Source organism: Arachis hypogaea, chromosome 3, assembly GCF_003086295.3.
Source record: "Arachis hypogaea cultivar Tifrunner chromosome 3, arahy.Tifrunner.gnm2.J5K5, whole genome shotgun sequence".
Lineage (NCBI taxonomy): Eukaryota > Viridiplantae > Streptophyta > Magnoliopsida > Fabales > Fabaceae > Arachis > Arachis hypogaea.
This window is the reverse complement of record NC_092038.1, coordinates 135187807-135203042: the sequence shown is the minus strand read 5'-3', so window position 1 is coordinate 135203042 and position 15236 is coordinate 135187807. Positions and strand designations below refer to the sequence as shown.

The following is a 15236-nucleotide window of genomic DNA, read 5'->3' as shown; positions in this document are numbered from 1 at the left end:
TTTTATACTTGCTATTTAAAAATAATATTTTTCTCTCTATGTATATAAAATTATAATTAGATATTAACATAAAAAAATTATCCTGATAGTTATAAAATTAATTCAAAATTAATTTTTTTAAAACAATTAAATCTTGATTCTAACTTTTAATTATAACATTAGTATTCTCTCCAAATTATATGTAATAAATATTTGAAAGAAGAGAAATGAAAATATAGATTAAAATAATAAGGAGTGAAAATTTAAAACTAATTAAAAAACTAAAAAATTATGTATATAATAACAATAATAATAATATTTTTATTTAAATTATATTATTTTGTTAATTTTGTTTTCCGTAGAAGAGAAAAATAGAAAAAAATAGAGAATGAGAGAAAAGAAAGAAAAAGATAAAGATGAAGAATAAGAGTGAGAGTGAGAGTTTGTTAATTTTGGAAGAAAAAAATTTATTTTAATTGTAAAAAAATATCGGATGACATATTTTGATTTGTCAAATTACTAATATAAAATATAAATTATATATAGAGTAAAAACAGTAGAGAGAAATAGAAAAATAGAGAGATGTAGATGAGAGAATTTAGGAAGGGAGTTTATTAATTTAAAAAAAAAATATTTCTTCTTAATTTTAATAAGAGAGTGTCATGTGACGCATTTGATTATTAAATTAGATAGTAATATATGATATATAATATAGGTATATTTTAATTTCAATTTTAATATTTCAATTTTAATTTTAATACAATTAAAGAATGTCATGTTGCACATTTTGATTGTCAAATTAGTAATTAGTCATTGATATTGATAATGATATATAAAATGGATAGAGTGGTTGAAAGAATGAGAGAAATAGAGAAAGGAATAGGGAAGAAGGGAGAACTCTTTAATTTTGGAAAAAAATATTTGATTTCAATTGCAATGAGGGAGTGACATATGGCTCATTTTGGTTGTAAAATTAGTAAAGACGAAGGAAGAATTCTTTAATTTTGGAGGGAAAGATTTCATTTCAATTACAATGAAATAGTGACATGTGACACATTTTGATTGTAAAATTAGTGAGAGAGGAAAATTCTTTAATTTTGGAGGAAAAGATTTGATTCCAATTACAATAAAAGAGTGACATGTGACACATTTTGATTGTAAAATTAGAGATATATATGATAGTGTTTGATGGAGAGACTGAAAGACTAGGATTGAGAGACAGAGACTAAGAGAAATAAATCTCAGTATTCTGTTTGGTGCAAAGTGGGAGATAGAAATTAAAACAAGAATGAAATTCTAATTTAATTTGTACAAAAGGTTAAATTGGAATTAATTAATTAAAATGAGGGTATTTTAGGTATAAAATGTTATTAAAATTTTAGTCTCTGTTTCTAAAAATTTCAGTCTCCTATGTCCTCACTCTTTAAAAGTATTGAAATACTAAAATTTTAGGGACAGAGACAAATTTTAATATCAATCTCTGAGACAATAAATATAATACTAAATCTCAATCTCTCGGTCTCTATCATAATATTTCAAAATAAACGCTACCTAATAGATGAGCACATTCAGGAGTAGACCACACAGGAAAAGATCCTGCAGTGTTTGTGACTTTGTGAACATATATGAAAAATCACGAGCCATTAAGTTGGCAAATAGCCTAACACCTATGGTGCACAAGTACAGCTACCTTAAACTTCTTAAATTTGTGACTAAATGATTTTATCAAATTGTAATATTTAAAATTGCATGTGCAGAAGTTAAAATAAATAACTAAAGATTGGTGCAATACAACAAAAGAGGCGTAAAGATACAAAATAGAAGCGAAGATTGATACTTGAGAGTGTTAGGACCTTCTTCATACTGCATTTCAGAGTCATGGATAACTTGATCAGCCCAATCATCATTGAAGACACCAGTTCTAAATGGGCTGCATCCACCCGCAAATCAAAAGAGTTCATACAGGAAGACGTAAAACTTAAACACTGAACTAATGGAGGCCCAATATGACATATTCGAACTTCTGGACATTTTCTGTCCAATACAAAAGGGGCTCAAAGCCCAATGTCTAATTACAAACAATTGAACTTACTTTTTAGATGATTCATTCTTTTTAAAAAATTTATTCGAGTTCAACATTGGCCTATTAGATTGGTAAAAAATACTTTTTATTATCATTTCTATTTTTTCTCTTTAGATTTTTATAAAAAAAATTAAACTATTTTTTAAATAAAACTTTAAAAATATAAAATATTGGAAACAGTCTCTCTAGAATTTGACATCTTTCCTTAAGTATAAATAGTCAAAATTAAATATTAAAATTATACTTATTATATATAGAGATTAATGATTAATAAATATTTGTCAAAATAGAAAGATAAAATTTAGACATTAGATTCTAACTTAAATGAGATTCACAAAAAATAAAATTGACAACAAAATAATGAACAAGAGAGTATAAAATTTATCTCAGTACCTCATTAATCACTACTATTAAATAGTAAGAATTTACACTTAATATAATATGATTATTGTTCCGTTGGCGAAAGTCTTATTAAGTTATAGTAACTCTTTAAACCAGTGAGCTACTTTTGTTGAAAGAGTTATACGTCGGCCTGAGTTGAACATTGTGGGTAAAAACACCTACAAAAGATACTCCGATATTCAAGTCAAAATCAAATCTTAATAATGAGAGAAAAAAAATAAACAAGTGAGTCAGAGAATGTGAATGTATATTTTTTTACGCTGCTCTCCCTCCTTTTAAAGAGTGAGGCCATTATGTTGGACTCGTATCCAGTCGATATTCTCAATAGGTTTCGCCTTTATCGCCGTGTTGATTTTGAGATTTCACCGTTATGTTATTTGTTACTTGATTTGTAGCTTACGTGTCCAAACTTATAACACTTCATAGTTGAGATATCTGTACATATAATAATTCCCAATGTTGACCTGTTATTAAAAAGAAGGAAAGAGGTTGAACGTTTTTGTTATTTGTATACCTCGGCCAAGTGTTGGAGTTTCCAAGTCCCCAAGCTCGAGCTGGTTCTGCTAGTGAATATGAAAAAGCAATTTGTTCATTTAATTTTAATGTATAAAAATGAGACCTAATTTCACGCACCCATTATGACTTAATGGACGTGATATTTGGCACGAGTTTCGATGGATCCCTGTATGTTAGATCAAATAACTCTTATAGAAGTATTGGATGGACGGTTTTGACGAAAAACGTATGGGTATGCAACCGTTTATTGATCTATTTTGTGTCTTAAAAATTATTATTTTTTTCAAGTGAATTTTTGTGGAAGTTTGGAAGGAAAAGAGTTTAACCCCCTTTTTCTGCAAAAATGAGTAAAAAATATTAGTTTGTCCTTTCTTCGTTTACCTTCTTCTTTGGTCTTGTGTGCGTGACTTGGTATTTGGTCAATGAAAAAGGAAAAAGTTAAGGTGGATGAGGGTGATTCTTGTTATTAGGTGGACGAGAATGTGAAGAATCAGGTTTTTCGTTTTAACGATGTTGAGTCGGTGAATGTGCTTGGTTCAGGGATGTGGGTCAGGGAGGGGAGTGAAATTAAAATAGAAGTGTTGTCGTGTGGGGAGAGTGATTGTGTGTGTGAGAAGTTGAGTGACTGGCCTTATTTTTATTTGTATAATTGTTTGCTTACGGAACTAGGTTTCAGGCTTTCATTTTCTAACTTCCAATGTGCTCTGTTGTTTTGGTTGAACTGTGCTCCAATACAGTTACATCCGAATTCTTGGAACTTTGTTAGGGCCTTCGAGATTTTGATAGAGTTATTAGGACAACCTCCATCTCTGAGATTTTTTTTTTGTTATTTCAAGCAAAAGGGGTTAGGAGAGACTTGTGAGTGAACTTAAATAGTCACTCTGGTAGATCAATAGTTGCGTTGTATAAATCATTGTTTAAAGACTTTAAAGTAATGTTTATGAAAATTAGAAGTGTTTTGAATTAATTCCCGTTTTATTTGAACGAGTTTGTGGAAGAAAGTTCCCTTTTCTTGGTTCTTGCACATGAAATTCAACACACAAATGTAAAGTGAATATTATTACTCCGAAAAAATTTAAAGCTAGCCTTTCGAAAATGATGTTATATGAACTAGGACAATCCACTATTAAGTACTGAATATCGACAGTTTTTTATTGGGCGCTTTTCCTATTGTAGTCTTTAGCCAAATATATTCGAGCACCGGAATTCTTTCTCTAAAAAATCCAACCAGTTCTCTAGAAGAGGGTTGTTAGCCTTATCACACAATTGTATTTTCTGAAAGGTTGAATAAAATAAGACATCGGTAGTATTACCTGAATCTAATAAGACCTTTCTTACCAACAAGTCACTAGTCTGAACGGATATTACCACCGAGTCGTCAAGATTTAAACTTTGTGAGTAGAAATCAGATTGTGTAAAAATGATAGCTGTTATTGCCATGTCTTTCGTTGCTAGATGAGTTGTTCTTTTTTCATGATGAGAAAATAAAAGTAAACAAATTGTTATGGATCCGGCCCACGGATCCACGACCCAGGATCAAACCCAAATTCGGTTGCCCGGGTCCGACCCGCCTCGCTCCTCTAAGAAGGCCCAAAATCGGCCCTCTAAGGACTCCCAACCGACTTTTGAATTCAAACGTCTCCCTTATCTTAGCCAAACAAGATAAGATAAGATAGCTACCATTACCTATAAATAGAGGACTCAGGTCCCTCCAGGTATTCATTCATTCCTCACATCTTACACCTCTCAGATCCATTCTGACTTGAGCGTCGGAGTGTCTTTGCAGGTACCTCCCCCCATTGCTCCAGTCGAACGACCCAGCATCTGCCTCAACCCGCAAGTTCCCGATCCATCCCTCAACCCGTACCAGAGACATCTTGTACATTGGCGTCGTCTGTGGGGACAACGCCGGTTGAGTCGGAATGACGGATGGACTGGAAGAGCATTCCATCAGTCACCAGGACGACTCCAGAACACGGAACCCTACCCCAGAACACCAAGAAACCATACTTCACGGAAGGATAGCTAGCGCCGTCCATAACAAAGAAGACGCCACTATCATCACAAAAACCCGAAATCCCGAGATACCGGAAAACAGGTCAGCCGAAATAATCTAAGAACTCTGCCACCGAGTCCAGGAACTCGAAGGCCGGATTGCCACCAAGGAAAAACACAGCATCAGAGACGGAAGTCACGCGACCTCCAGATTCAGATCCCGCCACGGCAGGTCGCCAGAACGGCGACACGCCAAAAGACATGATAGAAGCACCTCGTGCAACCAAAAACACGACTGGTCACCAGAACGGCAACACAGCAAAAAATACGACCGCAGTATCTCCCGCGACCCCGTTCACACGGATGAGGACCGACGACACCGAGAAACCAAGCGCACGAGAAACGACCACACAATAATGGGAGCTACTCCCTTCACAGAAAGGATCTTAAAAGCAAAACTCCCCAAAGATTTTGATAAACCCACCGACATGAAGTATGACGGGACCAAAGATCCCCAAGAACATCTAACGGCCTTCGAAGCCAGAATGAACCTAGAAGGGGCAGCCGACGCAGACCGGTTCAGAGCTTTTCTGGTAACCCTAGCTGGGCCGGCAATCAAATGGTTCAACGCCCTCCCAAACGGATCCATAACCAGCTTCCACGACATCTCGCGAAAGTTCATGGCCCAATTTATAACTAGAATCACTAAAGCTAAACACCCCATCAGCCTACTAGGGGTCACACAGAAACAAGACGAATCCACAAGGAAATACCTCGACCGCTTCAATGATGAATGCCTAACAGTCGACGAACTCACGGATTCCGTCGCAAGCCTCTGTTTAACCAACGGGCTCATGAACGAAGATTTTCGCAAATACCTCACTACCAAACCAATTTGGACCATGCACGAGATCCAGAACGTCGCCAGAGATTACATCAACGACGAGGAGGTTAGCCAGGTCATCGCCGCCAATAAACGACAACACGGCAATGCCCAACACGGCAACATGGCGCCCCGACACAACCCACCACCCAGAGAAAATCAGAGGGACCACCCTAAACCAACATGCACGAACCAACCGCCCAGAATCAGCAAGTTCTCTAATTACACACCCTTAACAGCCCCAATTACCGAGATATACCACCAGATAGCGGATCGAGGTATTATCCCAAAAGCCCGGTAACTCAAAGAAAGAACGGGCGGCAACAAAACCCTTTACTGCGACTACCACTGAGGTTACGGGCACAGGACACAAGACTGTTTCGACCTTAAAGACGCCCTCGAACAAGCCATAAGAGACGGCAAGCTCCCAGAGTTCACCAAAATCATCAGAGAACCAAAACGCGCGATAGTGGACAGGTCGCCAGAAAGAGAAGGACGCAACCTGAGAACACAAAAACAACCCCCCAGGGAAAGTCCGGAAGACGACCCAACCATAATAGTAAACGTCATCACAGGCAAAGACATGTCAGGCAAGTCGAAATCAACACTGAAAAAAGACCTCAAAGTCCTGGCCGTCAGAGACCATGCTCCAACCACCACGGCCGACAAAATGATAACTTTCCTACCCGAGGACTGCCAGCACGACACCTCCGCCGAAGACGCACCTTTCGTCATCTCAGCGAGAATTAGAACGGGACTAGTTCGACGAATACTGGTGGACACCGGCGCAGATTCCAACATCCTTTTCCGAGGAGCCTTCGACAAGCTCGGATTCTGCAACGAAAATCTCCAAACACACCGCAACGGTGTCACGGGACTTGGGGACAACTTTCTCAAACCGGACGGCTCCATCACCCTCCTCCTCACCATAGGAACAGGCAACCAAAGGATGACAATTCTATCCAAATTTGTGGTCCTAAAAGATTCGACCGCCTACAACGTCATCCTCGGAAGAAAAACAATCAATGATTTCTCTGCCATCATCTTCACCAAATACCTCCTTATGAAATTCATAACGGAAGACGGCTCCGTCGAGACTATCCACGGAGACCGAGAAGTCGCGGCAGAATGCGACAACACCAGCCTGGCCTTACAGAAAAAGTCACGCGACGCGGCTGGAATATTCCTAGCCGACCTGGACGCCCGACAAGACGGCCAACCTAGGCCAGAACCAGAAGGCGACATGGAAAAACTACAAGTAGAGCGAACCAAAGACGAATACACCTTTATCAATAGGAACCTCCCATACGACCTTAAAGAAGACCTCTCCCAATTCCTAAAACAAAACAGAGACTTGTTCGCTTTTACACCAGCCGACATGCCTGGGATTGACCCCGACTTAATGTCTCACCGGTTAGCCATGGACCCCAACGCCAAACCCGTAGCATAGAGGAGACAAAAAATGTCGTCAGACTAGGCAGCCAAGGTCAAAAGACAAGTAAAAGCCCTACTCAAAGCAAACTTCATCAGAGAACTACCCTACACGACGTGGTTAGCAAACGTCGTGCTAGTAAAAAAGGCCAACGGGAAATGGCGAATGTGCGTCGACTACACGGACCTCAACAAAGCCTGTTCAAAAGACGCCTTTTCCCTGCCAAACATAGACGGATTGGTAGACGCCGCGTCCGGCCACCGATACCTTAGGTTCATGGACGTATAGTCCGGCTACAATCAAATACCCATGCACCGACCCGACGAGGAAAAAACAGCATTCATCACCCCCGATGGAACGCACTGCTACACAGTCATGCCTTTCGGCCTAAAGAACGCCGGAGCCACCTACCAAAGACTAGTCAACAAGATATTCCATAATCTCTCCGGGTCCAGATTAGAAGTCTACATAGACGACATGTTCGCCAAAACTGAATCAGGCGAGCAACTCATCAGCGACCTCAGACTCATAATGAACACCCTACGAAAGCATCGAATGCGACTCAACTCAACAAAATGCGCCTTCAGAATGGAGGCAGGAAAGTTCCTCGGCTTCATGATCATGCAACGCGGAGTCGAAGCTAACCCGGAGAAATGTCGTGCCATCCTCGATATGACAAACCCAAAAAACCTTCACGACATCCAAAAGCTCACCGGCCGGCTCACGGCGTTATCCCGTTTCCTCGGAGCATCAGCACAAAAAGCAATCCCCTTATTCAAACTGATGAAGAAAGGAGCCCCCTTCAGATGGGAAGCAAAATGCGAGGAAGCATTCCAACACTTTAAAAGAGTTCTAGCGGAACCACCAGTTCTCGCCAAGCCTCAAACAGGGGAGACCCTCTACTTATACCTCTCCATAACGGAAGAGGTACTCGCAGCAGCACTCATCCGCGAAAACGAGAAAAAAGAACAAAAGCCCATATACTTCATAAGCAAGGTCCTACAAGACACAGAAACTTGCTACTCACGCCTAGAAAAGCTAGCCTTCGCGCTCCTCACGGCCTCCCGGCGCTTACGACAATATTTTCAGGCGCAACCCGTAACAGTCCGAACCGACCAAGCGGTCAAACAGGTATTACAAAAGCCCGACCTAGCAGGAAGAATGCTAGCATGGTCCATCGAGCTGTCCCAGTTCCAAATCAAGTTCGAGCCCCAAAACGCAATCAAAGCACAAGCCATGGCCGACTTCATCGCCGAGATGATTCCGGGAAACCACACTCCCAAGTCATGGAAGCTGCACGTCGATGGCTCATCAAACGTCACCTCCGGAGGTGCCGGGGTCATACTCGAAAGCCAAAACGGGATCGTAATCGAACAGTCAGTACGATACGAATTTCCAGTTTCTAATAATCAAGCGGAATATGAGGCTCTCCTGGTAGGCCTAGCCCTAGCCAAGGACGTCGGAGCAAAAGTCCTGGAAGTAAGCACCGATTCACAGGTAGTCAGCTCCCAAATCAACGGAGACTACCAAACGCAAGACCCTTTACTCCAACAATACCTCGCCAAGGTGAACGAACTGAAAGAAGGATTCAACCACATCACCATACGACACGTCTCTAGAGAACAAAATACCAGAGCAGATCTCCTCTCCAAGCTAGCCAGCACCAAACCAGGACACGGCAATAAATTGCTAATTCAGGAAGTCATTAAATCACCGTCCATATCCACAACGGCTAACGCTTACCTGACACTCTCCAGCCGAGGATCATGGACCTACCCTATCCTACAATAACTCCTCGATGGAACACTACCTGAAGACCCCAAAGAGGAAAAACGGACAAAAAGAGAAGCCGCCAACTACACGGTTGTTGCAGGACAACTATACAAACGCGGATTCTCGCAACCTCTGCTCAAATGCGTCGAACCCAGGGACACGGATTACATACTCCGCGAAATCCACGAAGGTTGTTGCGGCCACCACATCAGAGGTAAAACGCTCGTGCAGAAAGTCATCCGGGCCGGCTACTTCTGGCCCACGGTTATCCGGGACTCCATGCAGTTAGTAAAAAACTGTGATAAATGCCAAAGGCACGCCAACATCCACAAAGTTGCCCCGCACCAGCTCAGCATCATATCGACAGAGCGGCCATTTGACACCTGGGAGATCGACCTTGTCGGACCCTTTCCTACGGCATCCGGTCAACTCCGATATCTCATCATCGCCATAGATTATTACACTAAGTGGATCGAGGCCGAGCCCCTGGCTTCCATCACGGCAACCCAATGCCGAAAATTCCTCTGGCGACATATCATCACCCGATTCGGGATCCCCGAGATCGTCATCTCAGACAACGGAACCCAATTTTCTGATAAAAAATTCAGAGAATTTCTAGAAGGACTACGTATATCCCACCGTTTTAGCTCGGTAGAACACCCCCAAAACAAACGGACAGGTGGAATCCGCGAACAAAATAATCGTCAAAGGACTCAAGAAGCGGCTCGACGAAGCCAAAGGACTATGGGCCGACGAACTCGGATCAGTCCTATGGTCATACCGAACAACACCCCAAACGATCACAGGGGAAACACCTTTCCGATTAACGTACAGTGTGGAGGCCGTCATCCCTGTGGAGATAGGAGACCCAAGCCCCAGAAAAACGGTCGGAGGCAACGACGAGGAAGCAGAACGAGACCTCATCGACGAAGAAAGAAGCATAGCTCATGTCAGAGAGCTAGCCCTAAAACAAAGAATCAACTTAAGGTACAACCACGGCGTCATCAAACGAGAATTCGCACCCGACGACCTCATCCTACGACGTAATGACATCGAAGCCCCGACCCCAGGGGAAGGGAAACTCACCCCCAATTGAGAAGGACCATACAGAATCAAAGCCACAATCGGAAAGACAAACATGAACAAAAAAAGTAACAAGCCACACACCAATATACGTCCGACAGCCCATAGGATCCCCCATAACGTCTCGAGGATTTAACGGACGCTCCCTGAACAAATGCCACAGGACATTGGCGATGTCCTTATCCTTCGAAGACAAACCATCATAGGTGACCTTAGTCAAAACTGACGGCCCGGCAAAGAAATTCTAATAGGTCGGGAACCGGCGCTCGCCCTCTAACGACAACCAAAATGGATGATGCCCCTGGACGAGGCGCACCTTAAAGTACTCTCTCTTAAAACCGTGAAAAGAATCTTCAAACAAACCAAAAATGCGACGATGAGGCTGAGCCCGGAACGACATATAACCTTTCTTATGCTTCCCCTCTTTAGGCGGAAGAGTACATAAGAAAAGAAAAAGGAAGACAGGAAAAGAAACCGGAAGATCAAGGTACTGACACACAAGTTCAAAAGACCGAACGGCTGCCCAGCTATTCGAGTGAAGCTGAGACGGCGCCACGGAACACCGACTCAGCAGATCCTGAACAAACGCCAAAAAAGGAAGCCGCACGCCGAGTCGAGTAAACATCGATTCGTAAACCCACATCCAGTCCGGAACAGTGGGCGAATCGAGGTTCAAATAACAAACGCGCTCATCGGCGTCCGGAAGGGCAAGCTCATACTGCCGCTCCATATCGCCACCACCACAAATCGCCCCTTGATCACGGAGGCGTTGAAGATCGGCCTCCGTCATCTGCGACGGAACGCCCCACACATCGCTAGTCACCCAAGTATAGCGAGCAGAGACACCCCTGGAAGGGGCTATCGGAGTACCCACACCCTCACTCCTCCGCCGATGCATACCTAAAACAGGGAGGAGCACCACCATCAGCCTATTAACCCTACGCAGAAGCAAGGAAGACAACCAAAAACCTACTACCACTACCAGCCCAACACAGCGGTGCTCAACCCCTTTTACCACCACCCAAAGCACAAAACGCAGTACAAAAGAAAAATGGCAGAACAATGCATGGCAAATATAAAACAACGAAACATCACAAGAGTAAAAACAAGGAAGAACAGAGGAAAACCAACCTGATAATGCAGAAAACAAGCCTAGAAAATGAAGATGAGAAGCAGAAACTCAACTCCAGAAACGCAACAAAGAGAAGGAGATTTTTTCAGATAAGAGAAATGAAAGGAGAGTGAAATGAACGAGGAAAGTAAGAAGGAAGGCCAAAACGGTTTCAAAAGGGGGGCAGAAAGACGTAAATAGCCCTGAGCAATAAAATGGCACACAAGAGCAATAGAGGAAAAACACCCACAAACGTCCCCTCACAATAAATGCCCCTTGGAAAAAGAAACCAATAAAGTACGCATCGAAAAACGCAACAGGCACATTGGATACAGAAGAGTCGCGTCAGACCAAAAACGGCCAGGCGAAACTTCGCCACGACCTTAAAGACCAGGGCCGATACGTCGACCTCCCCTCAAAAGGAATCAAACGACCGAAAAGAACCGAAGACCTTAGCTCACGGTCGAGACCACATCTTCCAAACGACAAACCGACCTAACTCGCATCTCCCAGTAACAAACCGACCCAGCTCACGGTCGAAAACTACATCTCCCAGCGACAGACCGACTTCACTCGCTCTCCCGCTGCGGGGGCAATTGTTACGGATCCGGCCCACAGATCCACGACCCAGGATCAAATCCAAATTCGGTTGCCCGGGTCCAACCCGCCTCGCTCCTCTAAGAAGGCCCGAAACCGGCCCTCTAAGGACTCCCAACCGACTTTCGAATTCAAACGTCTCCCTTATCTTAGCCAAACAAGAAAAGATAAGATAGCTACCGTTACCTATAAATAGAGGACTCAGGTCCCTCCAGGTATTCATTCATTCCTCACATCATACACCTCTCAGATCCATTCTGACTTGAGCGTCGGAGTGTCTTTGCAGGTACCTCCCCCCACTGCTCCAGTCGAACGACCCGGCATTCACCTCAACCCGCAAGTTTTCGATCCATCCTTCAATCCGTACCAGAGTCATCTTGTACACAAATAAATCAAAAGATGTGAATATATATATATTTTTTTACGTTACTCTTTCTTCTTTTAAAGAGTGAAAAGTCGTCCTGTTAGATTCATATCCAATTGATATTCTCGCTTTTGTTGTGGTGTTAGTTTTGTAATTTTACCGTTATATTATTTGTTACTTGATTTGTGACTTATGTGTCCAAACATATGGTATTTCGTGGCCGAAATATGGCGTACATATCAATTATGATCCAGTATATCTTCATTTTTTAGTTGTGAAGATTTATTATTGATGAGTTTGGAAAACTCTAAACCAAATTAATGATGATCAAACATTATTAACAGCAAAATTATTAAGCTAATTATGATTAATATGCTAATTAAAATAATTTTGTTGTGCAGGTTAATATTGGGCCGAAATAATAAGAAAGGATCTTAAGCCCAATAAAATAAATTTCAGCCTCATGTAATTCTTGTTAAATGTTGTTTTGGCTGAAATGGTTTTATCAATTGGGCCAAGAATAAGTTTTAAGCCCATGTTTGCTTCCTACACTTGATCCGTTACAAATTTCATCAGGAAAGCAAATGTTAACCATGTGGGCCAACTATTAATTTCAACATTACAAAGCCCAAAATCTATTAAGTAACACTTGGTGTTTACCTTGATCCGAAACCAAAAGAAAAGAGAAAGCAAAGTGCTTCCAACGGACATCACATGCTTAACTTGTAATGGAATTCAAATTTTATCAAGAAAGGTTAATGCAGTCCTTGGAAATATGAAAGAGAAAAAGTCAAGTGATTTGATGGCAATCAATAGTAGCTTACACGCTACTTCACAAGCTTGGAGAAATGCACCTAATTAATTTATCTTTCATAACTCTCATAGCTTTGCTTTTCTCTTTCTTCTTTCTTTCTATTTGCTTCTCTTCTTTCTTCGGTCCTTAACCAGAGAACCATGGAAACTACACCAAGCTACTATCACCGAAAAGAAGGAGTTGCATGCATCAAGACCATCAAGCTAATGATGGCAAGAAAACATACTAAAATAAAAAAGAGCTGTGGCTAAGATACTTACCAAAAGTGGTCAGATTTGGTGAGGTTATCTTGAGCTTTGCATGCTCAAAAAGGAAGAAGAAGATCTCGGCCAGCAAGGGAGATTCTTGAAGCATGGCTTGTCTTTGATTCTGCTCAACCACCACAGGGAGTAGCTAGAGTGGCGAAGTGATGGTTGAAGGCAGAGATTGAAGCAGATGAAGTCATCATCATCATGAAGCATCAAGGGCCAGAATTCCATCTTGGAGAGCAAGCCAAGGATGGAGAGCTCGGATTGATGAAGGGTGATGATCAAGAAAGGACTAGAGGTAATTGCATGTTGGTTAATGCATGGTTATCTCTTCTCTCTCTTTGTGGCCGAACCAGTTTTGTTGAAGGAGGAAGAAGTTGGTTCGGTTTTGGCTTCAATAAGTGGAGGCTCCCCTCTTCTATATTAAGGGTGGACAGCCACTGTTTGAAGCAAGGAGAAAAATTGAGAGTGCAAGGCACAGAGTTCTCAGAGCTACCTGAGCTAACAGTTTTCTCTTCTCCTTCAATGTATTCTGTTTTGTATTTTTCTGTTTAATTTTGTCATGTCTTGAGTCTCATGGTAAAAGGCAAACAGTGAGGTTTGTAATGAAAAAGCCATAGAGCGGAAAAAGGCAGAGAGTGCAAAATTAAAAGAAAAAGCCATAGATGTCTTAGAGTTCCTTTGTTCATCTATGTTGTGTTTCATGATTCTGTGGGAATCCCCTTGTAAGTTGGGTTAGCACTTTACAAGTTGTAATCAGATTGATTATAGTGAAATTTCATCATGTTTGTGATGGAGACTGGATGTAGGCTGCACTGCACTTAGCAGCTGAACCAGGATATATCTGGGTGCAATTTTCTTCTCTCCTACTTCATTTCTGTTCTTTACTGCACAGGAGCAAAAACTAAAAAAATTCTCGTGGCAAGTGACGAGCAAAAACAAAAATTCTCGTGTCCAGAGACGAGCTAAAACAGAAAAGTCTCCTCTGAGTTCAGCAAGTGTAATTTTTTGAAAAGGGGGCTAAGATTCAACCCCCTTCTCTTAGCCACTGAAACCATCAATTATGATTTTAAACCACATCACATGAATGAAGCTTTTCACCGAAAACATCATTTGATCTTCATTGCTACTTTCTTATAATAGGTCTTAGTTTTCTTAATCACGCGTAAGACTTGACTAAAAAACTGCGATTCCTTAGTTTGATCAAAGAACATGTAACATTATCTTTCCAATTTTTAATAAGTGTTTGTTACGGTGTCTAAAAAATATTGTTTATTTATTAAATAAATTAAATAATTAATTTTAAATTTAAAAATATAAAAATAAAAAAAATTAATATTTTAAAATTATTATAAAAAATAATTTAAACAAAAACTAAATAACAAACAAAAAATTCCATAAAATTGACCTTTCCAATATGCATATGAAGCTCCCTCTAGATTCTAGAAGATACATGGAAAAAAAAAAAAAAATAATCGGATTCTAATGTTTTTTTACCAACGTGTTCGTCCCAAAACTCCCAATTGATTTTGTGAGTAACTGTCCCTTTAATACCTTTAATACGTGAAGGGTTTAGATCATATTAGCTCTCTTGTCTTGGGGTTCACTATGTAATGTAGGGTATGGATTTGACACCCTTTGAGACCCACCTATGTTGCACTATATATAGTATAGGAAAACATTTTAAGTACACCAGGAATACCGGTACTCCAATTGTTTTAATCGTTGATTTGAATTATAAAAAATATATATAATATATATTAATTAAAATCAATAGTTAAAACAACTGGTGCACTAATACTCCCGGGTACACTTGAAATGTTTCCTATTATATATATACTGTAAAGTATAAAAATATTGTATGAATGAATAATAATATAGGCATTCGAAAATGTGGTTCGAATTCATATACCATGTAGTGCAATGACGTCAATAATTTGGCCATGTGGCTAAATT

At 40.8% G+C, this 15236-nt stretch overlaps 1 protein-coding gene across 1 annotated transcript; it reads left to right on the top strand.

The window, feature by feature from the left end:
* Window positions 1-5391: 5391 nt before the first annotated feature.
* Window positions 5392-7308, top strand: LOC112735562 (uncharacterized). The gene is made up of 2 exons (XM_025785092.1): window positions 5392-6155; window positions 6225-7308. The coding sequence occupies exons 1-2, from the start codon at window positions 5392-5394 to the stop codon at window positions 7306-7308; spliced, it is 1848 nt and encodes a 615-aa protein (XP_025640877.1).
* Window positions 7309-15236: the final 7928 nt, after the last annotated feature.